This window comes from Equus przewalskii, chromosome 5 (assembly GCF_037783145.1).
Source record: "Equus przewalskii isolate Varuska chromosome 5, EquPr2, whole genome shotgun sequence".
Taxonomy (NCBI): Eukaryota; Metazoa; Chordata; class Mammalia; order Perissodactyla; family Equidae; genus Equus; species Equus przewalskii.
In genome coordinates this window covers 66,496,383-66,523,485 of record NC_091835.1, presented here as the reverse complement: position 1 = coordinate 66,523,485, position 27,103 = coordinate 66,496,383, and the positions used below count along the sequence as shown (strand labels likewise).

Sequence of the window (27,103 nt, the reverse complement as noted above, 5' to 3'; positions counted from 1 at the left end):
TAGTGAATGTGAACAGGGAGTCATTTTTCAAGAAACAGAACTAATGTGTGACCTCTGGAGATGATATTACCAGCTCATCTCCAGGAAAGGGAAAGGGCTGGACCTGGGCCTTTGCTTCGAAGGCTTGGGCATCTCCACAGCTCCTGGAAGATGCTGCTGCTCATGGAGGATGTGATTCCGCTACCATCTTTCCCTGCTAAGTCCTGTCACCCTGGGGCAAAAAAGTAGAGCCTGCCCCTGCTGGGGCTGGGAAGAGTCAGAGGAACCTTTAGAACACGGATGATGGGGAGACTGCAGGGAGGGGTCTTTTCTGCAGCCTCCCAAAAGTCCCATGTGGTCTGGATGAGGAGAGAGAGCTGAAATTAGGAAAATGAGCCCTCAAGCTTGCACACGCACGCATGGGCTCACATACACACTTTTTTTACACAGGATTCCAGGGAAGTCCTGGCTTCCAAGTCAAGAACCTTTGGTAGTTTTCTGTTCTTAGAGAACCCTTGCTTCCTCTGCCTTTCAGAAAACCAAGGCCAGACCTCAGAGCTCCCACTGCGCCTCTGGCCTTGTCTCTCTCTGGGCAGGTTATCTGAATGTCTGAAGCTACGGTTTGGGCCTTTTCTCCCTTCTCCATGCATCTGTGCACATGTCTGTCCCTGGATCGGTGATGCTCTCGTCATAGATCTCTGGACTCTAGAATCCCTAAAGCTGAGTCTCACATCCTCGCCTTTCATATCGGCTCACTAAAAGCAGTGAGGGCTACTCTGCAGATTTCAGTATTTTAAAAAATTTTTCCTAGGCAAACTCACTCATATATTTCCTGTTTGACAAAAAAAGGGGGGGAGCAGAGTGCTGTAAAAGGAAATAAAAACGATGGGAGCAAATAGGCAGTGAAGGAGAATGAGGGCGTGGCAGTGCACACAGCCACAGATGGGTGGGGGAGTGGTGGTCACTGAGAGTGGCCCGGGGGCTGGGACGGGCCCCAGTGCTCTGTGGGAGAAATGGAGATCTGGAAGCCCCGTGGGCAGGTCTCGGTGGTCACAGGCCCCAGGGCCTGTTCTCCTGCAGCCAGGGCTGAGAGGCTGGAAGATGGGTGACCCAGGGAAGGATGTGTGCTCTCTCGGCAGGCGAAGCATGAAGCGGAAGGCGCTGTTCACCTGTCCCTTCAACGGGGACTGCCGCATCACCAAGGACAACCGCCGCCACTGCCAGGCCTGCCGCCTCAAACGCTGTGTGGACATCGGCATGATGAAGGAGTGTGAGTGCTCAGGGCCAGGCCGGGGGGCTGGGGCTGGACTGGAGTCAAGGGAAAGTTCTGGCTCCTGCTTATGCAGATTTGGACAGAGGGGTCTGCCTGCCCTTCCTGTTTAGCTACTGGTATCCAGGGCCCCACGCTGGGGTGTGAGTAGGACCAGCAGCCTGGGGCTGGATGGCTGGACCTCCAGGGTCAAAGGAGGCACCGAGGGGTCCCCCTAGCCTCTCTGGGATCCACACATGTGTCTTGGAGGCCTGGGAAGGGCCCCTCCAGTGTGAGGACTGTGAGGAGGGAGGCAGCACGCTGCCTTTGTGAGTGCCCCAGGTCCGTCTTCCTCCAAGACCTCATCACTGTTCTCACAGCTCCCTATTCCTTGGACCTGTGGGGAAAGGATGAGGCTCTAGGACCCCAGGGTTCTTTGGACTTTGGGAGAGAGGGTTGCTGTGGGTAGCGAGGGGCAGGATTGACGGAGAATAAATATTCAGAGTCCAGCTGGTGTCGGGTTCCACCCTCCCCAGCCTTCCAGCCACTCTGGCCCCATGAACAGATCTGGGGGCTGACGCCCAAGGGAAACTAGGTGGAAAGATTTGGCGAAAGGGAGCACTGGACTCTAGGATGACCCTCTAGATCCAGATGGAGAAACAGGAGCGATCCGATAGGACTTCCAGGCCGGCTCTGGGGTTGGAGGAGAGGTCCAATGGGGCAGATGCACATGTTCTGACTCACGTTATAAACAACCCCTGGACTTTGCATCTGAGCTCTAGTACCAGTTACTTGGTAACCAGAGTAGCCATTGAATTCAGCAGATACCGGAGGGGCTGCCAGGCCCTCCTCAAGCTGGAGGCAAAGGCACTGGGCCGGCCTGGGCATGGGCGCTCTCTGCACATGCAGCCCCCACCCTGCCTCTCACTCACTCCTGCCTGCAGTCTGCACCCCAACCTCCTCCCCGGTGGTGGGCAGGGCCTACACCCTGCTGAGCTGTGGGCCTGGGGAGGCTCAGGAGGGGTGCTCAGATGCAGGCACCCTGGAACCCCTTCTGGCTATGGGGCTGTTTTCTGGGGTGGGGGGGCAGGTATAGGGAAAATGAGTCTGGGACAAGGGAAAAGTCACTGAACGGGGCTTAAGGGATGGGAAATGTCTTCCTTGATGGGAAAAAAAATTCTCTGAAGTTGGTAAACAGAGCAGAGTGGGGGCCTTCACCTGGGGTCTCCCCCTTGGGCCTTGACAGGCTCCCCTCTGGTGGGTCACAGCACCTTACTCCTGATTCCAGATCCTCAGCCAATGCTGGCAGCCCTGGAAGAAGTTTCCAGGCTGTCGTTCCTCCTCGCCCCCACAGGAGCATGCAGGCCTGGACACGCTGATGGCTCCTAGCCCAGTCCCCTGCCCCACCCCAACTCCTGTGTTTGTCCTGGAGCAGTAGAGGCTCAAGGCCTGGGTGCCTCATGGGGCTTCTCACTTGCCGGCTTAGTGGGGCCTGCTCTGTGCAAGGGGCTAGAGCAGACTAAGATGCAGCCCGCAGCCCCTGCCCCCGAGAAGGGCACAGGCTCCACTGGGCAGGGAACCTGGGTCTAAGGCTCCAGCCAACCGAGACTGGCACAGAGTCACACCACTGGGATTCAGTAAGGCTTGGCCACAGGAGTTCTGGTCAGGGCCACCCTCACTGATGTCCCAGAGGCCCCTCTCCTGTCTCAGGAGGAAGGAGATGTCCTATCAACTTAGAATAGGAAGAACACTTAGAAATCATCTGAGAGCCAGAAAGGTAAAAATAGGAAGATTTGAGTCAGAAAGCAAGTTGGGACTAGAGTCCAACTCCATGTCCCCTGCTAGATCCTTCCTGGTCCCCACAAAGAGCACTGTGTCTATGGTAAAGAGCAGGCCTTGAGTGTATCAGGGTGCCTCTGCCCCCTGTGGTGGGGGTGCAAACCAGAAGTAGATGCCCACCACTGCCTTTAATCAGCCTTATGCCTCAGCCACCTCAACCCCAGCCTCATTCCTCCCCTATGGAGCCCTGGGGCCCCCATCCTGCTATACACCCAGTGCATCCCTGTGCCCCCATCCTGCTATACACCCACTGCAGCCTGGTACCCCCATCCTGCTATACACCCAGTGCATCCCTGTGCACCCATCCTGCTATATGCCCAGTGCATCCCAGGACCCCCGTCCTGCCATACGCCCAGTGCAGCCTGGTGCCCCCATCCTGCTCTGCACACACTGCATCCCAGTACCCCGGTCCTGCTGTATGCCCAGTGCAGCCTGGTGCACCCATCCTGCTGTATGCCCAGTGCAGTCTGGTGCCCCGGTCCTGCTCTATGCCCAGTGCAGTCCAGTGCCTACCACTCTCGTGATGCCAGTGCAGGGAGCTATAATGAGTTAAGGATGGGCTGATGGAGCTGAGCTCTTGGGATCTGGAGCCCCAGAGCCCCAGTTAAAGTAGAAACCTTGGGCCAGGACTAGGCTCATTCCTTCCACTGACCTGCAGGGCAGGTCCTCCAAGGGGAGCTGTACTTCCCTGCCAAGTTAGCCCAGCTGTGGGACGCCTGTCAGTGCGTCTGGGCCTGGAGCTCCCGGCTCAGAACCCTGGGAGAGCTGCTCATTTGTCACCTGAGCTGGCTGTTGTCCCCAAGGCATAGCCTCCCAGAGACAATTGAGTGTCAACATGGGTAAAACCACAGCACACCCCAGGGCTCCCATGAAGGGAGCTTCCAACCAGGCTCCTTTCTGGCTGGGGAGCCAGGTGCCCTTCCCTAGAAGAGGCTTAAGAAGGGGGAGGGGAGGAGCCTGGGACAAGGGTTTCTTGACTACCTGCTAAGTGCCAGATACAGCATCAGACACAGGCACTTTCTTGTTTAACTCTCACCACAATCCCTAAATATGTAAATACTGCTGTTGTTGGTTTTAATAGATGAGGAGACTCAGAGGAATTAAAATGTCGCACCTCTAAGCTAATAAGAGGATGGTCTGTCTGCTTCCAAAGGCCAGTTGGCTCCATCCACCCCAGTGCAGCCTCAGGCACCTGCAGGGCCAGAACTCCTCTACCATGGGCTTCCAGGCACTGCCCGGGGCCCTCAGGGATGGACTGAGGGGAGCTTTGTCCCTCTGAAGTCTCCCTTTATCTCTCTTCAAGTCCTAGGGGACTTTAAATCCTTGAGCCCAAGAAATTGCATATTTGAGCTCTTGCTTCCTGTAGACTTGTCCTGTGCAGAACCCCAGTTCATGTTAGGTTGTGTCATGCTGTTCCAGATGTGCGTCTCTTCTGCCCAGCGTCAGCACAGCACCTGGCAGGTAGCAGGTGCTCAATAACTGTGTGCTGAGTGACCGAACAGTAGCTCCTCATCACGCCTCTCTGTATCTCTGCATCTCCCACGGGTCTAGAGATCAGGAACTTCTCCCAAACCTGACACTGTCTGTATCATTCACTTGGAGAAACTTGATGCCTGCTTCCCCAACACTGTCCTTAGGCCACCAGGGACAACTGGAAATGTGCTCTCAGATCTTGACTCTCTAACAGTTCTAGTCTTCATGGAGCAGGGAACGTCTTGCATGGGAATAAGCCATTTATGTGCTCAGCAGGGAGCTAGAAGGAAGACAGAAGAGCTGCTGGGCAGCCACACGGATTTCACAAAGTCATGGTCACAGCTCACGCTCTTCATTTGTGGGAGAGCCCAGCAAGTGTCCTTTCAGAACCTATAAGCTCTTATTCTAGCTCAATGGCTTTAACTTCAAAACAGGTGTCCTCCTGCATGACAGTCATGGGACTTTTTAATAACAATCCATTGAGGAAATGATAAAAATAATTTCTTATGAAATTAATAACTCCTTTAAAGAAATGATTTATTTCGTAATCACAACAGCATCTGCGTAGGCGAGACTTACGTCTTCTTTAGTCCCCAGACCATGTTGCCTGGTGGGAGGTCCATGGATTGGCGGCCCCTGTTTGAAACTAGCAGATCTCAGGATTTTTTCCTCTAGTGCTGCACACAGGATGGTGGTCGCTGTGGATACAAGCGATGGAGAGGAACAATGTCATCAGGTCAACCTTGAACTTTGTCCTTCTAAAGTAAATCATTTATAAACTTTGCTACTTTATTTATTTTTCCACACTCTCCAGGTGGACTGGAACACGTTGTGCGTTCCATGGCTGAGACCAGAGTCCTGCTGAGCAGTCATAGCCAATTATAATCAGAGGCGGTGTGGAGTAGTGGTTATGACCACGGACTCCAGAACCCAGGCCTGAATACCAGCTCCACCCCTGTTCCCTGTATGACTTTGAGCAACATATATAGCCCCTGGGTCTCCCATTTCCTCATCTGCAAAATAGGCATAATAGCACCTGCCTTAAGAGGTTGCTACGAGGACTAAATATATGTGAGTTAATATGAAAGAAACACTTGGAATAGTGCCTGGTACATAAAAAGCTCTCTATATTTTATCCATTCTTATTAACACTATTTTTTATTACATAAAACTTGGTCACCAGGATGTCCAGATCCTGACAGATTAGAAGTAACTCTCGAGGGGGATAAAGGCACACTTCTAGAGGTAGACATCAACAAGAAGAGGCGACATATAGCTTCACAGAGCGGGGAGACCGAAAGCTATGAAAAGTAGCACAGGAACTCAAAATCATAGCAGGCTGAGTCATCTAGTGCGGGGAAACAGCCCTAAACAATTCTGAGGTCATAACCTTGTTCCTGCAAGGTAGAGTAATTGTTCAGAATGATACCTCTGAATCATCAAGAAAAGGTTACATGATGTTACAGGTGTCCCGTTACAAGGTATTCCGTCTTGAAAATATTTAAATCACAAGTATTTAAATTAAAAATGTAAGCTTTGTTCAGTCAGCCAGTGGACTGGCCTATGCTGTTCCCGACATTGTAGGGTACATGCAGCATTAGTGTACTGTCCTTTCCTGAGCCAGGACAATGAGTAGCACACAGTAGGTACAATCAGTGTTGAGGTGTTAGGTATCTGATCTGTCAGACTACTGAGCAAGCACCATGGCCAGGAAGCCCTACTAGGGTAGCTTTTGTCGGGGAACACAGGAATTCTAAGATGTGGCCCTTGCCCTCAAGCAGCCTACAGGATAGCAAAGGAGATCTTGACCTTCTTAGGCTCTCTCTATACAGGCATTTGTTGGAATGGGTACTAACCATCAGTATTACAGAGTGGAAGACAGCTGGGCGCCAATGTGTGTAGGAAAAACTAGACATTCTGCAGAAATAAGAAATGAGAGCTCAGTGCAGATGAGGGCAATCATGAAAGGCTTCATGGTGGAAGAGGGCTATAGGCTGGGAGCTGAAGAGACAATAGAACTTGCACAGCTTTTGGGGAGAAAAGACACAGCTGGACAGGCATGTGGTACAAGTGGCAATGTGGTGACAAGAGTGAGCGTGTCGTGTTCACAGGTCAGCAAATTCAACAGGACTAGAGCAGAAGCAGCCGTGTCCGCAGGCACTGGGAAATGAGCTTGGAAATTAGGAAGGAGCAAAATCACGGAGAATCTTGACTTTAGTTTGGACCCGGTAAGCAGGAAGGATCCAGGAAAAGTTTCTGAGCAGGGGAGTGACACTGAGGAATCACAAGGGGTGGCTTAAGCCCGTGGACACCCATGGGGTGACTGGCAGAGCCAGCCCCTCTAGCTCTGGTCTCATCTCCTCCTCCGCCCACCCCTCAGGTGAGCAGGAAAGACCAGACACCTAACCTTGGCATCCTCAGGCTAGGGCCTCGCACCCTGCCTTGAATGGGGTGCTCCCTGTGCCTTCCCCTCCACCCGACTTGACCTCTTCAGGTCTGAGCAGACACCCTCTGTGGGAGGAGGGTTGGCAGGTCTTTGGACAGGTGAGTCAGTCCCCTGGGCATGGCCTCTTCCCAGTCCTCCTCCTGGTGTGTCCTACCTCAGCTGTGGAGGGCACGTGCCATCTTTTCCCGCAGGCTTCCCTTTCCTGCTGTGCCCGAGGTTCTGGTGGCCCACTCCAACCCCTGTTAGCCTGTCCCTCACCCCCCACCAATTTCTCTCATCCTCCCTCAACTGAGGAGCCTAGGCCAATGAGTCTGTCTCGAAGCCCGGAACCCACCCACTCTGGTGTTCTTGTTCCTTTGCCTGCTCTTGTGAAACTCCCCAGTTCTGTGGGCAGAGGCCCGGGCAGCACCAGCACAGAGCAAGTAGCTACAGGCCGAGGGCCCCAGTGCCCACTCCTGCCGTCAGAGCTCTACAAGCCCCAGCCAGGAGGTTCTGTTTGCCTGGCTGCTGTGCCAGGCATCCCTGCTCCCAGCCCCACCCTCCTGGGCAGCTGCCCCAGCACAGTGAGGCAGGCACCACCTCCAAAGCCCCTTCATGGCCTGAAAGTGGGGTAGGGTCTGACATCCTGACTAGCAGCTGGAGAGAACTTCCCAGATTAGAGCTGGTGGGGTGTTATCTTCAGGGACTTCTAGAGGTCTCAAAAACTTCCTTGGGAAGAAATTTCAAGACTGGACAGGCTGGAGGAGGCAGGAAACCAAAGAAGCAAAGTCTTTCTAAGTTGTTTGGAATAGATCAGATACCCGAGTTCCATGTCTGGAAACTTGGACGTGGGAATGGCCATGTCGAGGGGTCTTCTCCGCATCTCCTAGCTTCCAGCACTGTGGAGGCCACACAGTGCCTCTTTCACCGTCTCTGCACCCTCAGGTCTTCCTCAGGATCACAGACCATGGGGAAGGGGAGAAGAAACTAGAACTAAGGTTTAATGAGCATCTGTCCTACGTTAGGCATGCATTTAGTTCTCAAAACAGTCGATCCTTTGGGGTAGATGTTGTTGCTCTGCCACCCCACATACACGCACTTTATGACAGAAGGAACAAAAAAGGGACCTCAGAAGAAATTGTGTGGTCCAAACTTTTCATTTGATAAACAAGAGAACAAAAGTCCAGAGAGTTCAAACAGTTTGCCCAGAGTCATACAGCTTGTTCTCGAGAATCCAGACTCCCTCATGCCCAGACCATCCCACCTCTCAAATCCCCTTTCGTCTCCTTCCTCGTGCACCTGCTTTTTCAACATAGAAAAACCCATTTTCCATCCACTCTGTGGGCTTGGAATCCCCCATGGCAGGAAGGCCCCAGTGAGCGCCCAGTGTGAGGGGAGCAGCCCTCCCGCCTGGCTCGTGCCTTTGGTGCCTAGAGGAAGGCTCCTTGGAGGAGCTGCCGGCCCAGCCCGCCTGCCTCCCCCCTTCCTGCCCCACAGTCATCCTGACAGATGAGGAGGTGCAGCGGAAGCGGGAGATGATCTTGAAACGGAAGGAGGAGGAGGCCTTGAAGGACAGTCTGCGGCCCAAGCTGTCCGAGGAGCAGCAGAGCATCATCACTATCCTGCTGGACGCCCACCACAAGACCTACGACCCCACCTACGCTGACTTTGGCCAGTTCCGGGTATGTCCGCCTGCTGGGACGGAGAGAGTGGGGTGGAGGGCAAGGGGCATCCTGGCACAGAACCTGGGGAGGGACGGAGGCTGCTCTGTCCCTCTGGCCTTGGGGAGGCCTCCCCTTCCCATAGGCCTTCCTTGAAGCTGCTCCTATCAGAGATCAGGGACAAGGTTAGAAGGTTGCCTGGAAATGCGAGCTTCTGACACTCCATCTTTCCCTTCCAGCCTCCAGTTCGCAGGGGTGAGGGTGAAGGGAGCTGTTCCTGGGGGCTTTCCTCAAGACACATGCCCAGCGTCTCCGGAGACTCATCTTCATCCTGCTCAGATCCCTGCCTTGTCTCTCCAGGTAAGCAGGACTGCACCCCCAGGGGGCCGAGAGGTGAGGGTGAGGGGTGAGGATCCAGAGCTTCCCACCCCACCTGTCCCTTTTTTTTTTTTTTTTCAGAAGAGGTGTAACTAGCCCAAGGGCCCATGCTGGGGAAGCAGCCAAGCTAGGGTGTCTGTAGGGCAGGGTCTGCCCGCAGAGCATCTGCTCTTTCCTCTGAGCCAAGCTTCTGCTCCTGGCTTCCTCCCTGGGGGTGACCTGGTTCCTTTATATGGTATTTTGAGCCTGGACCCTTTGGGGTTTTGTTTTCTGTTTTTGTTTTTGTTTTTCCTCAGTTTTGTGGAGATATAGTTGACATAGAACACTGTATAAGTTTAAGGTGTACAGCATCATGACTTGATATATGTATCTATTGCAAAAAGATCACCGCAGTAGGCTAGTTAACATCCATCACCTCACATAGTCACAAAGATCTTTTCTTCACTAGTGATGAGAGTTTTAAGATCTACCCTCTTAGTAACTTTCAAATATACCAAACAGTATTGCTAACTATGGTCTTCAGAGCCTGGGCCTTGTGGAAGGTGAAATTCAGTCTGGAAGGAGAACATGTGGGTCCCACTGCAGCCCACCTTACTCCTGAGCCCTTGGGTACCACTAAGGCCCTAGAGGACCTGTGCCCTCAGCTCATTCTTGCTTTTCTTCTTATGGTCTTTTCTACCTTCTTCCTCATCTTCCTGTCTCATCCTCCTCTGCCCTCGTCCTTCATCCCTCTACCTCTCACCCAACCCTGCTGCCCTCTGCTTGAGGCCTGCAGGAGGGCAGGGATGGAAAAGCCCCCTCCACTCTGGTAACTGGAACCCTCCAGTATGGTTCTTCCAGACTCACGGATCTGGGCCCGATCCAGAATAGGTGGGAGGGGCCCCTGTGCCAACTGGACAGAGGCAGCAGTGGAGCTGGACACCGTGTCTACCCACCTGAGAGTGACATGAGGGAGGTGGTCAGGGGATTGACTGACCCACTGAGCCTCTTACCTTGGAGAGATCCCTCCCATGTGTTAATTTTCTCTACTCACCTCCCTGCTTTTTCCCTTGATGACATTTGTATCAACGAGGGTCAATCTGAATGTTATACATTGGTCTGTATTTTAGGAGTTTTGATAGCCTCTCAGAGGTTAATTGAGTTGAGGTGCTCACCCCAACTAATGGTATGTTCAGTATAGCAAATATTTATTTAAAAATTCAAACTGGTTAACATTCTAATTTTTAAAAAACTATTATACAGAAGTAATACATGTTCATTGTAGGCAGTCAGAAAATATAAACTAAATTATATGTGTGTGTGTGTGTGTAGATGTATATAATCTTTAATCTTACTATCCAAAGATAATCATTGCTAACACTGTGATGTGTCTCTTTTCCATCTTTTTTTTTAACATATATGTATATTCAGAAATGGAATTGTGCTATACACAGTCTGGTAATTTGCTTTTTTCTCTTAATAAAATGTCGTATCATATTTTCATCTCATTGATCTCATTTCAACTTATCTTATTTCATCTCATCTCATTTTTAAAGGCTGCATGGTATTCTCGGGTATGAATGTACAATAACGTATCTAAATTCCCTATTGTTGGGTATCTAGATTGTTTCCCAGCTTTTCATTAAGATAACAGTATGCTTGTGGCTGAATATTTGCCCTTATTCAGAATTTTTTCCTTATGGTGAATTCATGGAAGTTGGATCACTGGTCAAAGAGTATACCTAAGTGTAGGCTTCTGACCCCGTTGTCAAATGGTGTCAGCATTTAAACATATTTATTTCCAGTTCATAGGTGAAAAGTGTAGATGTTCTACTTTGCAGTTCTTTGATCACTAGTGAGGTTGAACATTGTTTTCCAAAAGTTTATTGGTTCCAAATGCATTTTTGATTTGAGATCATGAAGAACAACACATGGTCTGTGAACTCATGGCTTGAGGAGGTCTCGTTTCTCAGAGTGTCTCTGATCTTTGATTTTCCTGCCACACTCTGCTGAAGGAAGAGCAGGGGCATCCTAGAGGGAAGCCTGGGCTGAGGAGAGGGGGTCACCATGGGATTCCCAGCTGGCCCTGCTGCCAGGATACAGGAGGTCCTCCCAGGACCAAGCAGGAGGAGGCCTGGCTCTATATCCTTAAGTTGTTCCTTCTCTTTCCTCATCTTTCTCCAGATGTGGTGGAACCGACCGGCTTCTCCAACCTAGATCTGAATGAAGAAGACTCAGATGACCCTTCTGTGACCCTGGACCTGTCCCAGCTCTCCATGCTGCCCCACCTGGCTGACCTGGTCAGTTACAGCATCCAAAAGGTGGTCGGCTTTGCCAAGATGATCCCAGGGTTCAGGTAAGAAGCTTCTGGGTTACCTGGGGAACAGAGTCAGAATCCTGGACTGAGCCAGAAGAAGGCTTGGATATCACCAATCCACTGCTTCCCACAATAGTAAATCTGAAGTAATCTGCTTCCCAAAATAGTAAAACCTCATAAATCAGAGTCTCTGGGCTAGGTCCAGGAATCTATATTTTAGGAAGTGTGGCACATCCAGCATTACTTGGCAGGCCAGCACTGGAGAGCTATCCATCCCCTTTGGATGATGGAACAGAAGCCCAGAGAGGTTCAATGGCTAACACCAGGATTTCTAGCGTTGGAGCCATTGTGTCAGAGCCAGGTCTAGAGCTCTTAGTTCGCTGCTGTGTCCGCTCCAGCTGGCTTGGGTCTAATTTTTGTGTTATCCCTTTAAATTAAACCTACATTAATCCTCCACACCCAATTCTGAAACCAGGGTGAAGGAGAGGAGAAAGGATTGGGCATGAAGACTTGTGAAATAATTTCAGAATCCTAGAGGGAGACAGACTTATGGCCGTATGTGACCTAAGCATCCTTTACCCAACTTACCCTTCATCCAAGGCCATTTCCTAAACGTACTGAGACCTTTTTGCCCAAATCCATAAGCATAAGGAGTACCACTGCAATGGAGAGCCTCCATTATGGATTCACTTATACAAATTTCATTCATTCATCCAAATGTTTCATTGTTTTGGTAATAGTAGCATGTATAGTACGTACATTTATATAGTCGTGCAGTGTTAAATATTCTTAAAATGATAGAGTGTTGATGCTTTTAGTAGATATGTTGGGAGGTAGTTATATCTATATTTATGTGTATTTTTATCTTCATTCTTTTTAAAAGTTCATTTGGGACATGCCATAAAATACATATTCTATGTGATTGAGAGATAGCAAGAAAGAAATCAATATCAGGCAATATTATCATCATTTCAAGTAGTGCCAAGAGTTGCAGGTGTAGCAGAATGGGCAGAATGCTTCCTATATCTGAATGCTTAGATGCAGGCCTGGAATACTGGGAGCCAGAGAATGATTTGACATTGGCCAGCTCTGGATGGAAACTAATATGAGATGCCATTTATTGTTTCATGAATCTCTCTGCTGCTTAGGGAAGCCATCAGTTACTGTCTAAATTACCACATTGCCAGCTAGCTGATAGTAATTCGCAGAGCTAACCCCAGCACTTCCCAGTTTCTTTCTGCCCTAGACAGCTGGCTCTGTGTTATTTTATGCCTCTCACCAACCCAAATACCAAGAATTCTCCAATGCTCTTCTCCTGGAGTTAATGTGGAAATTGTAAAAAAAAGAGAAAAAGGTCAAATGACATCGAGACACTCTTACTGCATTGCACATCTTGGTTGCAGCAAAAGGAGTCAGGGCCAGTCCGGCAGGCAGGCAGGAGCCAGCTAGTGTCACCTGTGAGCCAGCATCGCGCTGAGCCTGGGATTCACCCTCCAGAGCCTTTCCTTGGAATTGACAACGCATTCTGCTTAGCTCAAGTTCCAGCTCCCTCCTCCACTCTTCACATTACTGTTGGCAAACTCCATGTGTTCCAAAGTCTTGTTTTGTGTAAACAGCTAGAGAAAAAGCACTTCAAGGTGCCGGTGGACACACTGCAGCACCTGAGCTGCCATCCTAATTCCAAGGAGCAGACCTCATCTATGCAGGGCTCGTCCTTCCTTGAAGAGTCGGGGGTTGGAGGAGAGGGCCCCTGAAGCCCCGTCCAGATGCTAAGGTTCTAAATGATTCTAAGTGGTGACAAATTGTACACATGGGAAAACTGTTTCCAGAAAGAAAGTTACTCACTTAACCAGATTACCCCAAAGCAGCCCCCTCTACTAAGTAACCTGAGCCCCTGTTTTTCACCCACGCCCTTGGCCCCATCCCTTACCCTCACCTCATAAACCTTGACACAAATTACCACCTGCCCCTCAATTTCTCTCCCCAGTGACAAGCTGAAGTCTACCCCCTTCCTTCCCTTTCAAGTCTCATTTTCCAGAGTTCCCTAGTCTAGTGTTCCTATCATGGCCAGAGTGAGGTGTATGGGAGCAGGTACTGGAGCTGCCCAGCTATTAATGCAAAATTGGTTAAATTGATCCTGAACATACTAGGGTTGGCTTCTCTCTCTTCAGCATGACTTGAGAAGTCCCAAAGTGGAATGTTCTCTAATAAAAATGAAGCAGACCTTAGCCAGAGCTCTTGGGGGGACACTGATGTGGATACTCTATGACCAGGCAGACATGATGCTGAGACTGGCCTGGGGCTAGAGCCCAGGTTCCAGTGGAACCCAGGCGGGGCCAGCACAACGGCTCTCTGGTTTTACCAGCTTCTGTACTTAGGGGTTCTGTTTTTCCAAGAAGTGAGAGAACAGTGGCTGAGTCCCTGGTGGCTTTGATCTTGCTGCCTGTAGGCAGGGGTGGAGGGTGTGGGGAAGGCAGGGTGAGTCTTCTGTGTGGGTGAGTGTGGGGGGGACAGGATGAGACTCCAGCGTAGGCATGGGACCAAAGTGGGGCGGGACTGGATGGGTTGCACTGGGTGTGAACTTTTGTACCACGGTGTGGCCCCGGCCCTGCTCCCACCTCCCACCTCCCCTCCCTCAGTCTCTCATTTCTGTGCCTCATAAATCTCCCTCCCTCAGCACTGCAAAAGAAGTACATGGAGGAAGTGATGTCAGGAGCAGGATCTAAATGGTCAGGAGCAATCTTGGATCTGAGAACCAAGGACCCCCGGGTTTCACTGCCAAGAGAGGTGTTCCAAGGCAGAGGCCAAATTGGCTGAAGCCCAGCCCAATGGGCTACATGCCTTCAATCTCACTGCCATTTCCATTCCCAGGAGCTCCTTCCTGAGTCTAAGGCCTGGGGTCCCAAGGCTTCCCTTGCCCTCTGCCCTTCCCTCTATAATCACTTGTTCATCCATCCAGCAAACAGCTTTCTTAGATAAACTGTGAGGGATCAAAGTTGACTAGGACGCAGTCCCTGGCCTCCAGGGGTTTAGTGTCTGATGGAAGAGATAGACATATAAACAGTTTCTGTGATGAGATAGAGGCGAAGAGAGACCTGCTAGAGGAACCGTGGGAATGCAGGTCGGGAGGGGTTGGTCTTTGCCTGAGGGGTGGGAAGATGAGACAGCAACACATTTCCAGAGCACATGGCAGGTGTCCAGAAGCAGTCACAGGTGTGAAAACTGATCAGGGTGTGATCACCCAGGTTTATTACCCTGGTTTAGAGAGGAGGCACAGAGCCTGAGCTGGCACCTATCGCAGCCGCAACGAGCTCTCTTACTGGTTTCTCCTTTATCTCCACCTCTCCCCCCACCCACCACCATCCCCTGTTCTGGCTGTAAGCTGCACTTAGAAAGTCCCTGTATTTCCAGGCTGAGGGTGGTGTTTGAGGTCATTCTAGGTTTGCTTATGGAAGTGGCATGTCTGGATCACAATAGACACAATAGGCAGTGGTCTCCCCCGAAATCTCTCTGGCTGGGCACCCTTGGGTGTTTGTTCTCTTCTGGCCAACCATTTTGAGTGGACCATTGAACAAAGGGTTATGTACATTATTCCTCACAGAATTACTTATAATAGCAAAAATTAGAAGAAACCAAAATGTCCAAAAATAGGTGAATGGGAGCCTGATTAAATAACTTACAGTATGTTAATATCGTGTAACATTATGCAGCCCACTGTGAACTGGGCTAAAGAAATTTTAGTCACATAGGAAGTGGGACACAGAATTAGTATGAACTCAAGTAGGTTTAAGAAAAAGAGAGATTTGCATAAAAAAAAAGATAGGAAGGAAATACACCAAAATGTTAATTGTGGTTATGAGTAATTTTTATTTGCTTTTATACTTTTTCTATATTTTCCAAAGATTTAATAATAGACATGTTTTACTTGTGTAATGAATTAAAACCCAAAATGAGGGTGGTGTTAGTTTTTATTTTTTAAAATGTGGCTTGAGCATCTAGAGAAAAGTGACAAGGATGGTGAGACATCTAGACACGATGCCATTAGGCTGTCTATCCTGGAAAAGACACAGAAGGGGCATGGTAGCTTTCTTTAAATGGCTGAAGGGTTGTCCCACAGCTAATGGAGAAGTCTGGTTCTGTGTTCCTCGAAAGGACAGAACTTCAAGTAGTAGGTGAGCTTGTCATCATGTAGGTTCTAGCTCAGTAGAAGAGACTTTTTTTTTTTTTAAAGATTTTATTTTTTCCTTTTTCTCCCCAAAGCCCCCCGGTACGTAGTTGTACATTCTTCATTGTGGGTCCTTCTAGTTGTGGCATGCGGGACACTGCCTCAGTGTGGTTTGATGAGCAGTGCCATGTCCGCGCCCAGGATTCGAACCAACGAAACACTGGGCCGCCTGCAGTGGAGCATGCGAACTTAACCACTTGGCCACGGGGCCAGCCCCAGTAGAAGAGACTTTTGACTTAAGAGCTAACAACCTCATGGCTGTATCCAGAGGCTGTGAGCTCCCTGGCACTGGGAGAATCCTGCATAGGCTGTGTGAGAGTCATCTGTCAGGAATGCTGAAGAAGGAATTGTCCACATAGCCTCTAAGAGAACCCTTCTAACTCTAGTATTTTGTGATTTTTTTTCAATGGAGACGCTTTGCTGGTCATCCTAATCACTCCAGCCTTTTCTTTCCCCATCATCTATCATGTGTTGACACAGAACTCTCATCAGTTGACATCCACTTCTCTTCTTTTTATGAATCAAAGTGCAGCCACAGAGAGGATGACAGCCTATTTACAGGATATCCAGGTGGAAATATACAGTCAGGGAGAGAAAGGGAAAACCAGCAGCAAGTTGATCTGTGGGGCCTGCTTTTTCCTGTTATTGTTCATGTAAGCCTGGCTCATGACTCAAAATAGTGGAACTAGTCATTGGCCTCTTGACTCATCAGCACATATTTATTGACCCCCATTGTGCTCATGGCTGGATGATCAACGTGTAAGCGACACTAAGGTAATTAAGAGGTGATGCTTGTCCTCAAGTAGCTTACAGTTAAGAGCCAAAGACAAACATATAGAGACCAGAGATGAAGGAGAAAGGGCAAAACAGGAGGCAATGTGCAGCGGGTCGTAAAGAAGTGGCTCTAATTCTGCTGAAGAGAATCAGGGGGTGGGATTGGGGCTCCAAGGGACACCTCACCGGATTCAGGATCAGAAAGATGAGATGGAACAGAAGAAGAAAGGCATTCTTATGCAGCAGTTGCATGCTCGAAGGCATGGCGGTGAGAGAACACACAGCATCTGACTGTGGAGTAGTCCAGTGTTGCCAGAATGAAGGGTTGGTGGCATTTGTGATGGGAAGCGGGCTGGAAAGGCAGGTTGGACCCAAGTTATGGAGTGCGGGCTTGATCCTAGGTGTCTGATAATCAGGAGGATTTCTGAGCAGAGGAGGGATACTTCCCTGTAGCAGCAGTCAGACAATGAATGAGACACCCGAGAGACTTGACTCCAAGATTCTAGAAGGAGACGAGTGAAAAAGGCAATGAAGCTCTGAACCACAGCAGTCCTGGTAGGAGCGGGAATGAAGTCAAGGGATCAGAGATGCCCTGGAGACAGAGTTGGCTGAACTTTTCTATTGGGGAAGGACTGGAGGAAAGGAGGAAGGAGAAGAAAAGAAAGAATGGGAGTTGTTGAAGATGACTCTAGCCATACCTTTTGTAGACCACCATATTCAATCCATAACCTGGGAGCTTCCTCGGGCTCTATCTTCCTGTCCCTAATAGCTCTGGCCACTTAGGCCTGGGAGATCCTGGCAAGTCACTGGATTTTCCTTGTCTTAGGACTTTCTTTCCTTGTCTTTGTCTTCTTTATATTTCCTTGGCACATAATCACAACCTTGGGTTGTTCTCCCTCAAGAAACAATCAGTCTTGGGGCTGACCCGGTGGCATAGTGGTTAAGTTCACATGCTTCACTTCTGCAGCCCAGGGTTTACTGGTTCAGATCCTGGGCGCGGATCTACACACTGCTCATCAAGCCACGCTATGGTGGCATCCCACTTACAAAATGGAGGAAGATTGGCAGAGACGTTAGCTCAGTGACAGTTTTCCTCAAGCAAAAAAAAAAAAAAATGAAAAGAAACAATCAGTCTTATCCTTACCATCCAGGCTGCAGGCTCCTCAGTGGAAGACCCAGGGCACATGCTGGTCACCCGGCAGATGTATACCTGTCAAAGCACTACACTGATTTGCATGACTTGAAGGTCTTGACTGGTAACCTGAATCCTACTCCTGCCCTCCCTGACAGAGACCTCACCTCTGAGGACCAGATCGTGCTGCTGAAGTCAAGCGCCATTGAGGTCATCATGTTGCGCTCCAACCAGTCATTCACCATGGACGACATGTCTTGGACCTGTGGCAGCCAGGACTACAAGTACAATGCCAGAGATGTGACCCAAGGTGAGTATGGGCTCCACCTCCATCCTTTCTAGCTCCCAGACTCTGGTTCCATCCTTCCTGGGATCATGGGCCCCAGTCAAGGACGTAAGAGGGGGTGAGGCTGCAACAAAGAGAGACAGATGAGGGTCAGGCCCAGTTGGCCTTGGAGTCAGGGTGAGGCAGGGTGCCTCCTCAGTTCTGCCCACAGCATCTGGCCATTCTCTCTTATAGCTGGACACAGCCTGGAGCTGATCGAGCCCCTCATCAAGTTCCAGGTGGGGCTGAAGAAGCTGAACTTGCATGAGGAGGAACATGTCCTCCTCATGGCCATCTGCATTGTCTCCCCAGGTACGTAGCCTAGGAGTAAGGAACTCAGGGATCTGGGACGTGGGGAGTGTGAAGGAGGAAGCTCTGCTGAGGGCCAGCAGCGTGGTCTGGAGGGAGGGATGAGCAAAAGGAGAAACATACAGTAAATACCCACTTCGCTTGGTTTGCACAGCCCATGTGATATGTATAGGGGGAGAGGCCTCTCAGTGCTCTTGGCCTTGCCCTGGAGAGACTGTAGGTGATTCATAGGTGGGATTCTGAGGAACCACACAGAGAGGGTTTCTCAGGCCACAGTCAGGGCTGGATGTTCCCATTACTCAGGCTCCGCTCACATGTGAACTGGACTAAACTTTCCTGAGGTCCCCTGGGGACAAGGTATAAAGCCCTGGGGCCTGATGGATGGTGCTGCCTAGACAATTTACCTGACTGAGTTTGGAAGCAGTGTGCTGTGATGTCTGAACTCTTCTACCTGTTTGGGGTGGGAAGAGAGAGGGAGGCTAAGAAGGACGTTATTGTGGTCCTGGGGGTGTTGTGTTGCTGATAAGGCCCAAAGAGGGCAGCCCTGCCTCAGCTTAGACTGTGTTCAAGAAACAAGCAAGTGGCCATGCTTTCCTGGGCTGGGAACCCAAGGAATGAACATGGGCTTCCCTCCCTTTGCCCAGCCAGCATTGACTTATTCATCCATTCATACACTCAGCAAGGATTTATTGAGCACCTACTGGATACCAGGCACAGTGTTAGGCGTAGGAGTTCGGAACACAGACTTCTCTCCCATGAAGTGTAGGAGGAAACAAATACTATTTAACAACTAATTCCTGATGTGACAAAAGTTTTAAAAGTAAAGAAGCATGTGATACTTCAGCAGGGTATAATAGAAGGAGGGAGGCTGATGTAGTCTCTGGCATGGAGGTAGGGTGTTGTCAGGAACGGCCTTTTGAGGAAAGTCCTTTAAGCTGTTACCCGAAGGGTCAGTAAGAGTCAGGCCAAGATAAAAGAGCTAAGTTCCAGGCAAAGGGAACACAAATGAGAAGCATGGAAACTAGAGAGCATGGTACCTCAGGATACTAATGGAAAGATGGAGCATAGAGATGGAGGGAGAAAGGTGAGGTGCAGACAGGGCCAGATGGGCCCACAAAAGGAGCTGGGACTTGATCCTAAATGCAATGGGAAGTGGTTGAGGGGCTCTAGGGAGGACTGTGGTGTTACAGGTCAGCAGCCATATAGGAGGATGCTGAGGTTGGGTGTCTCTGTGTGAGCCAAGGGTGGTGGGGAGATTGAACAGTAAGGGACCCAGCTCAGAGCTCCTGTGCCTCCTCCTCCCACCCCCCTGTGCCCACAGACCGTCCTGGGGTACAGGACCCCGCACTGATCGAGGCCATCCAGGACCGCCTGTCCAACACACTGCAGACCTACATCAGCTGCCGCCACCCACCCCCGGGCAGCCACCAGCTCTATGCCAAGATGATCCAGAAGCTGGCCGACCTGCGCAGCCTCAATGAGGAGCACTCTAAGCAGTACCGCTGCCTCTCCTTCCAGCCTGACAGCAGCATGAAGCTCACGCCCCTCGTGCTCGAGGTGTTTGGCAACGAGATCTCCTGACCAGGGCAGCCTGTGGTGGCACCGGGGTGGGGCTGCTCCCTTGGGGCCATGTGCCAGGGCCTGGGGCTGGGTGCTGCCCAGCAGGCCTTCCCACCCCTCCTGGAGTTCCGTCCCTCCTTTCCTACCTCCCTCCCCCCTCCGGCCCATCCTCTCTCCTGCCCAACGTAACACCAGGTCCCCATTTCCTGCAGGCCACAGGCTACCCCCAGTCCCTTGAGACCTCAGTCATGAGGAGTTGCTGTTTATTTGACCAAGAAACTCAAGTAGGGGCAGAGGGCAGAGGCTGAAGGCAGGGTCTCACCTGAGGATGCCCCCATCACTCCAGAAGTGGCTGCTGGCTGGACCGAGGGAACAGGCAGGCAGAAAAAGCACACCCATTCCTCAGGGACAGAGACACCCATACCTCCCCCTGCTCCAGGCCCACCTGTCCAGAGCCTGGTGGGGATCTCCCCCCAGCCCGGCCCACCCATGATAAACAACTGGCCACAACCCCACTCCAACCTCATCTCATCCTGCTACCACTCTGTGCTGTTCTGTCCCAGGGCAGTGTGCCAAGATGGGGTCTTTTCCCTCTGCCTTCTCATCCCAGGCTTGTCTAGGACAGTCACTGCCAAGAATAACCAGAAACAAGGTGACTAAGGTCACAACTTGCCCCTCATCCACCTCTGCTTGCCAAAAGGCGCTTGTATAACCCTTCAGTGTCCACTTCATCCCATCACCATAATAACATTCTGCCTGCAAGTAGCTATAGCAAGGTGGGCTTTCTCCCCTAGCCTGGGGCCACTGGCCCAGAACCCACCTGCTAAGAGGCCCAAGGAGGGAAGGAAGCAAGACCTAGGCAGTGGGGGACACACACGCCCAGCTTCACAGAAGAGTAGTAGATGGCGGCCATAGCTGTCCCTGTCACCAAGCCCAGGGCTCCTCTGCCTGGATCTGAGGGGTTGATTGAGGCGGGAGTTCTCCTTCCAACCACCCACTTGGCAGGACTGTGTTGCCTCCAGGACAGCCAAGGATGATCCAGAGATAGGCCCATTCTCCCAACTACCCCTGAGTCTGGAGAAGCGGTGCCTGCTCTGCTTACCAGCGGGGGCTGCATCTGTTCCACCTGGCAGTGTGGGAGGGAGGAGAAGAACTTCCAGACCCAACAGCAAAGTCGTGCTCCCCTTGCCCACCTAGGTGTGGTTCCAAGGCTTCTGGTCCCCCGGCAGAACCAGGAGCTAATGCTCCAGCACCTCAGGTGGGGGTGGAGGGAGGAAGTTGGCCTCTGGGGTCTAGTCGGAGAGAGCATGTGGGGCTGGTTCCTTTCTTAGTCTCACTCTACCACCCCAAAGTCAGAAGGGGCCTGTGGGGCAGCGTAGGGGTGGAGGGTCCATAACTTCAAACTCGACCAGCCCCAGAGGTGGGAACGCTCCTCTCTTTACTCCGGGTGGGGCTCTTTGGTGAGTGAGTTGTAGGTGTGCAGGACCAGCACAGAGGGGCTTCTTCCAGGAGTCATAGAGGGTCCTTCAGATTGTTGCTTGAGTTTGCGGAACACGTCTGCATTTGATGTGTCAACAGTGGGGAGTTAATGTCCATAGGATGTCCCCTCCCCCTGCATCTGCTGTTCCCTGGAAGCCCCGGGAGCAATCCAACCGAGCACGGCAGAGCCCACCTGGCCCACCGTTTCTTCAGGAGGAGAAACGCCTGACGGCCACGGTCCTGAGTGCAGAATACCATCCTTATGGCTGAATCTTACGTTTATTGGATTTGAGTTGTTTTCAGAATCAGACTCCATTTTGTACTACGTTCGAATATAGCGGGTAGTAGGCACCACTTATTAAGAGGTATTTATGGGGGGAAAGCTTACATGGTGAAAATTCTATACATTAATTATTATTGTTGTTGTTGTCATTTCACAAATTAGAGAGAGACCCTTGTTATTTGATTTTAGCTGCAGAACACATTGGTGCCGCTTGCTATTCAGTGGGAGAAAAGACTTGAAAAATCGCTAAACTAGTTCAACTCCCTTGTTAAAGAAAACTGACGCTGAGAGGAGGGCCTGACTCACCCAAGCTCATAGAACTAGTTGGAAGCTTCGCCGGGACTGGACCCAGACTTTGGACTTTGGACTTTGGTCCAGTGCAGGGTTCACTAGAACACACTTGAGCTCAGACCCCATGTCCCTTCCCCTGGGGGCTGACCTGGTCTTTTGGTGGAAGCTCTGGATTTTAAACAGAGCAAGTCTAGATCCGGGACCCCGGCCTCCCTTCCCTGGGTTCTCACCCCGCTGATGCATCAGGAAGAGGAGGAGGACACCTGAGCCTGCATCTCAATGTGAATCAGATCCCCCACCCCCAGTGTGGCCCTGGCTGGATGGATGGGGTCTCTGCCTCAGCCCTGTGTGATGCTGTTGCCTTATCAATAAAGTGCATTTGTCTTTGTAGTGTTTCCATTTTCTCAGCTCTCCCTCTAGCCTTGCCTCCTCAGGGGAACCCGACTGGACACACGGAGAGCACCAGTCACTCTGCCCTGGGCCCACAACAACCCAGCCCACTCCCGAAGGAAGTCTAGGAGCTGGGAGGAAAGAGAAGAGGCAAAGGGGGCTTCACGGGGCTGCCCTGGGAGAAAATGTTGTCGTCTGTTCTGCTTTAGAATGAGAGGATGTGAAGGTAGACATTTACAAATTTAAAACTCTTAAAGTATATTACTGGGAAACTAGGAAAATGTGCACCAAAATGTTGAGCAAACCAGGAGATAGGAAAATCCTGCTGGCTAACTGGAGAATCGGAGTGAGGCCAACAGAGAAGGTTGGAATGTGAGAGATTCGGTGAAAGCTGGGACTCAAGCAGCAGCAGAGGCCTTCACAGAGTGCCTCCTGAGTGATTGCCAGAGAGGGAAAAATTTGCCAGAACTTTGTCAAATAAATCAATGAAGAAAGCTTTGCTTGTGGCAATAAAAATGGCTTCTACTTGCATAGTGCTTACTTTGTGGCAAATCCTCCTGTAAATAAATGCGTTATGCAAATCAACTTCCTTTATCCTTATAAGGACCCCAGGGGGGATGGACTACTGCTACCCCGCCTTCGACAGGACGGATAGTTTGCCCAAAGCCACACTGGTGGGAAGTGACAGAAGTTGGGTTTGAACCCTTGGCAGCTGGCTCCAGAAGCCAATAATTAACTGCTGCACTATACGGCTTCCTACTGAGTTGAGGGGCCTGACACATGACAGATAGTCTTGCCAGCTCTGTGCTAATGAGGATGTAAGGGAGATTCCTGTTCCTAAAGGAGGGCCTGAGATGGGGAAATTGGAGGTGCTGGATCAAACAGTGCTTGACTCTCAGGGAGCATTCAGTCACGTGCATTGGGTCCAGTCAAGTGTGGCACCTACCTGAGAAGCTCGGGAATGAAACCCAGGCAACTGTTAAATGTGTCTTATATCCAAAATGCTGAGCCGTGACTTGAAGAATTGCAAATGACTCCTGTGCATAAACAGGACCCAGTGAACTCCCCTGCTTCATTTCCCAAGAAATGAGTTTATGATAAAAGGCAGCATTGCTAAACATAGCAGGCAAAATAACCAAAGACACAGCATCGTGATCTGTAAATGAGGAAATTATGCCCAACCGATGTATTTATTTAGGATAAGTGGGCCTGGGAACCTGTGGATGTAATTTACTTTAATTTTTGGAAGTATCTGAAAGATTTCAAACCAAAGGCTAGACTGTGTCAGTGTGGGATGGGATGGGGCTTGAGAGAATTTGATATAGGGCTTGAGGGCTATTTGTCATGGAAAATGAATGGACTTAGAGAAAAGAAACCAACAATATAAATGGGCATGCCTCTGGCTGGAGACGTGTGAAGATGAGTTCTTAAAAACTTTTAGGGGGCTGGCCCGGTGGCGCAGCAGTTAAGTTCACACATTCCACTTCGGCGGCCCGGGGTTCGTAGGTTCGGATCCCGGGTGTGAACATGGCACTGCTTGGCAAGCCATGCTGTGACAGGCGTCCCACATAGAAAGTAGAGGAAGGTGGGCACAGATGTTAGCTCAGGGCCAGTCTTCCTCAGCAAAAAGAGGAGGATTGGCAGCAGATGTTAGCTCAGGGCTAATCTTCCTCAAAAAAAAAAAAAAAAAACCACAAAAAAAAACCTGTTAGAACAATCTTATTTAGCATTTTATGGATGATCTAGAGGAACACAGAATTTCCAAGGCTGTGTGTTACAGCAAACTTTTTCCAGGTAAACCGAGAGGAATGCACCCCGGAAAGATTGAATAGTTAGGATAAAGTGATTTTAAGTTTTCACATTCCAAGCTTCGGTTCTACACCTGTGCTGTTCAATACAGTAGCCGCATGTGACTATTTAAATTAAAATTCACTAAAAGTAAATAAAAGTAAACATTTAGCTCTTCCATTGCGCTAGCCACATTTCCAGTGCACAGTGGCCCCAGGGCTACAGGAATGGACAGTGCAGATTCAAAACATTTCCATCATCGCAGAAAGAGCCATTGGACAGTGCTGGTCTACGCAGTGCATTCTTAGTTGGGACCAATTGTGGATGATATGCTTCTGTTGATCTGTTGGGCAGACAACCACTAAATTATTTGGCATTCCCCACTAGGAGACAGCCTCCTTTTATATCAAGCAATGCTGCACCCCACTGCAGTGAACAGGTCTGCTCCTCAAAAGGGACATGTAGGAAAAACATCTCACAGTGGGGTTGATAGGTTCAGAGCTTCATGTGGCAGAAACAGGTCAGGAGTATGTTGGGAAATACTGATTCCTTCAGCCCTGGGGGCAAGCAAATGGGGCCTGTCCAGAGTGGCCAGAGAGAGCCCTCAGGTCAGTATCTCTAGCTTCTGCCAGGGCTCCTTGGAGTCCTTGGAAGTATCTATGCAATGTGGCCCTCTGCCCCATGGCCCTGCAGGGGACAAGGGTGATGAGTGACGTCTGGCACTCCTAGCGTGGCTGCGGTGATGCTCATCATGCCAACATCTTGTCAGTGACTAGTCCTCATTGTGGGCAAGAAGGCTGTGAGGCTCCCAGACGAGTCTGTGCTCCAAGTGACCAAGAAGCACAGGGGAGTGTGGAGCAGTGGAGGCCAGGCAAGGGACTGGATTCCAGGGGGGAAGTCACTGCTCCAGATAGCTGCTCTGAATCTGTGTTCAGACATGTCTCATGATATACGAGATGATGTTGCAAGTCAGGTTCCGGGCAAGCCGACTCTGACATGTAGATTGAAGGGCAGGGAGTTTGCTGGGGAGCGGCCTCAGGATCACCAGCTTTGGCGGCAGGGAAGGAGATCGCATCAGGTAGACAGAGAAGTTGGGCTGCAGTGCAGTCTCTGATAACAGAGGTCTTGACCAACACTTACAGGGAGTTCTGAAACTGGGATGGCCCTTCAGATGGCTCCAAGCTGAAGTGAGGGAGCTAGCTTTTATATTCCTGCATCAGCTAGTCGTTGGATGTAGGCCATCCCCAGAAAGAGAGTGTAACCTTGACATGACCTTGAACTATGGGGTACTTTTCAGCCAAGGGCAAGTAGCCCTGGGGGCAGTTTCTTCCCCCTTTGTACTACCAGGTGGTTCTTTCAAAGTGGGCTGCTCTGCTTTGGGGAGAAGTTGGAAAGCTTCCAGGCCCTTCCCTTTGGCTCTAGGGATAGAGGAGGCCTGCATAGTCCCTGGAGCTCCCTCCAGAGGAGGATGTTTCCAGCCTCTTCCCAGCTCTGGACTATCTGGCATTGTTTTTCCTGAATCATCTTGAGCTTCACCACTAGGTGGTGCTACTGCCCTTCTGGGACAAGTTGGAGCTAGTAGTTGTTGGCCCCTCTCTCCCCATCTCCTTGCTCGGTCTACCTCTCTCCTGCTCTTTATATCTGCGAAGGCAAGTCAGATCCAGCAAGGAAGGCCCAGAGTACCTGCCACTGCGGGCACCTGATGGTGTTTTTCTCTCCTCGTGCCAGCCACCAAGCAGGATGAATAATGGACCTGCTCTCTGGCTTTCCGGGCCACCTCTAGAGTCACAGCCAAGCCAGGGGAGAATCTGACGCTCACTTTTAGCCAAGGGTCCCCCAGTGCCGAGCTCATGTGCCCAGGGCTGCTGAGCACCTTCTATGCTGGCCTCAGGTTTCCTCTGAGATCCAGCCTGGTGGTACAGGCCTTCCAGTGTTTCCAAGCACAGACACAGCCCTGATTTCAGTGCTGGGGACAGAGCCATGAACAAGACAGTCACCACCCCCAAGAAAGGAGACCTACAAACAGACCATCACCCACAGCCCAAGCAGAAGCCACCAAATAGAACAATTAATGGCGTAAGCTGCTGGGTCCTTGTCCTGGCTCTGCCACTTGCTATCTGTGTGACCTTGAGCAAGTTACTTTATGTTTTTGAACTTCAAATCTTCATCTAAACAACCGCAACAATAATAGTATGTACTTCTAGGTTTGTTGTTGTGATATAATCTGTGTGCTTATCACAGTACCTGGGTACAACTCATGACTCATAAATGCTGACTAGCATCATCATTAGGTTGCACAGTGCAGGGATGGTCGAATAAGTTTTCATTGGGATTTGACATTGTTCCCATCCTCTGACCACTGATCTCTGCTCGGCCCTCTAGACTGGCCCCAGACGGATCTCTTTGGCCCCTCCTCTGGATCTCAGCCTCTGGAACTATGGGCTCCAGCTCCATGGTTATCTGCTAGACCTGGGGGAAGGCATCATTGTGCCATCTGGCCACCAGGGGGCAGGCGTGCAACTTAATAAGTCAAATCGTCCCCAAGTGAAATAGCCCGCTAGAGGCACAAGTGTGGGAAAGAGATAGGAAGGAGGCACTGAAATCTGAAACACGTGGCACTCGGGTTAATACTGTCCCCAGCTTCTTTTATTTATGGTCTTTCTTTGCCAGCTTCTCTCCTCCAACGACCACCGCTACCTGACTTCACTGCACACATATTACCCACCCATAACGAATGTCAGTATTCTCTAGGAAGAAGGGCTCATGCCCAGAGGAAGGGGAATCCATATGAACTTCGAGAATCAGATTTGCTCTATGCATTTGTTGTGACATTGTTTCTCATTCACTAGCCCCAGCATTTACTGGACATTTACTCCTTTGGCGAGATACAAAGCCCACCGTGATCCAGCCTGTCTGCCTCTCCAGGGTCATGTGTCACTGTCCTGCTGTTGCAACTCAAGCCACTGCCACGTCCAAACACTTGCAGCTCTGTGCCTGTGCGCCAGTGGTTCTCAAACAATTGGTCTTACGACCCCTTTACACTATTAAAATTAAGGACCCCAAAGAGCTTTTGTTTATATGAATTATATCCATCAATATTTACCACGTTAGACATTTAAATTGAGAAATTTAAAAAATATCTATTAGATTTTTTAAAATAACAATTATGAATCTAAGTAAACGTAACACAATTTTTATTAAAAATAACCTTTTTCCAAAGCAAAACAAATTTAGTGACAAGAAGGTA

General features: G+C 50.4%; 1 protein-coding gene across 5 annotated transcripts in view; it reads left to right on the top strand.

The window, feature by feature from the left end:
* The window catches only part of VDR (vitamin D receptor), a 53,884-nt gene extending 31,811 nt beyond the window's left edge, over positions 1–22,073 (top strand). For all 5 annotated transcript variants that reach the window (XM_008513613.2, XM_008513612.2, XM_008513614.2 and 2 more), the window contains 7 exons: positions 1,119–1,249; positions 8,463–8,647; positions 8,866–8,986; positions 11,168–11,339; positions 17,590–17,741; positions 17,952–18,068; positions 19,387–22,073. In XM_008513613.2, coding sequence (XP_008511835.1) covers positions 1,119–1,249; positions 8,463–8,647; positions 8,866–8,986; positions 11,168–11,339; positions 17,590–17,741; positions 17,952–18,068; positions 19,387–19,646 — 1,138 coding nt within the window. In that variant the 3' untranslated portion in view covers positions 19,647–22,073. The remainder of the gene's footprint in view (positions 1–1,118; positions 1,250–8,462; positions 8,648–8,865; positions 8,987–11,167; positions 11,340–17,589; positions 17,742–17,951; positions 18,069–19,386) is intronic.
* The last annotated feature ends 5,030 nt before the right edge of the window (positions 22,074–27,103 follow it).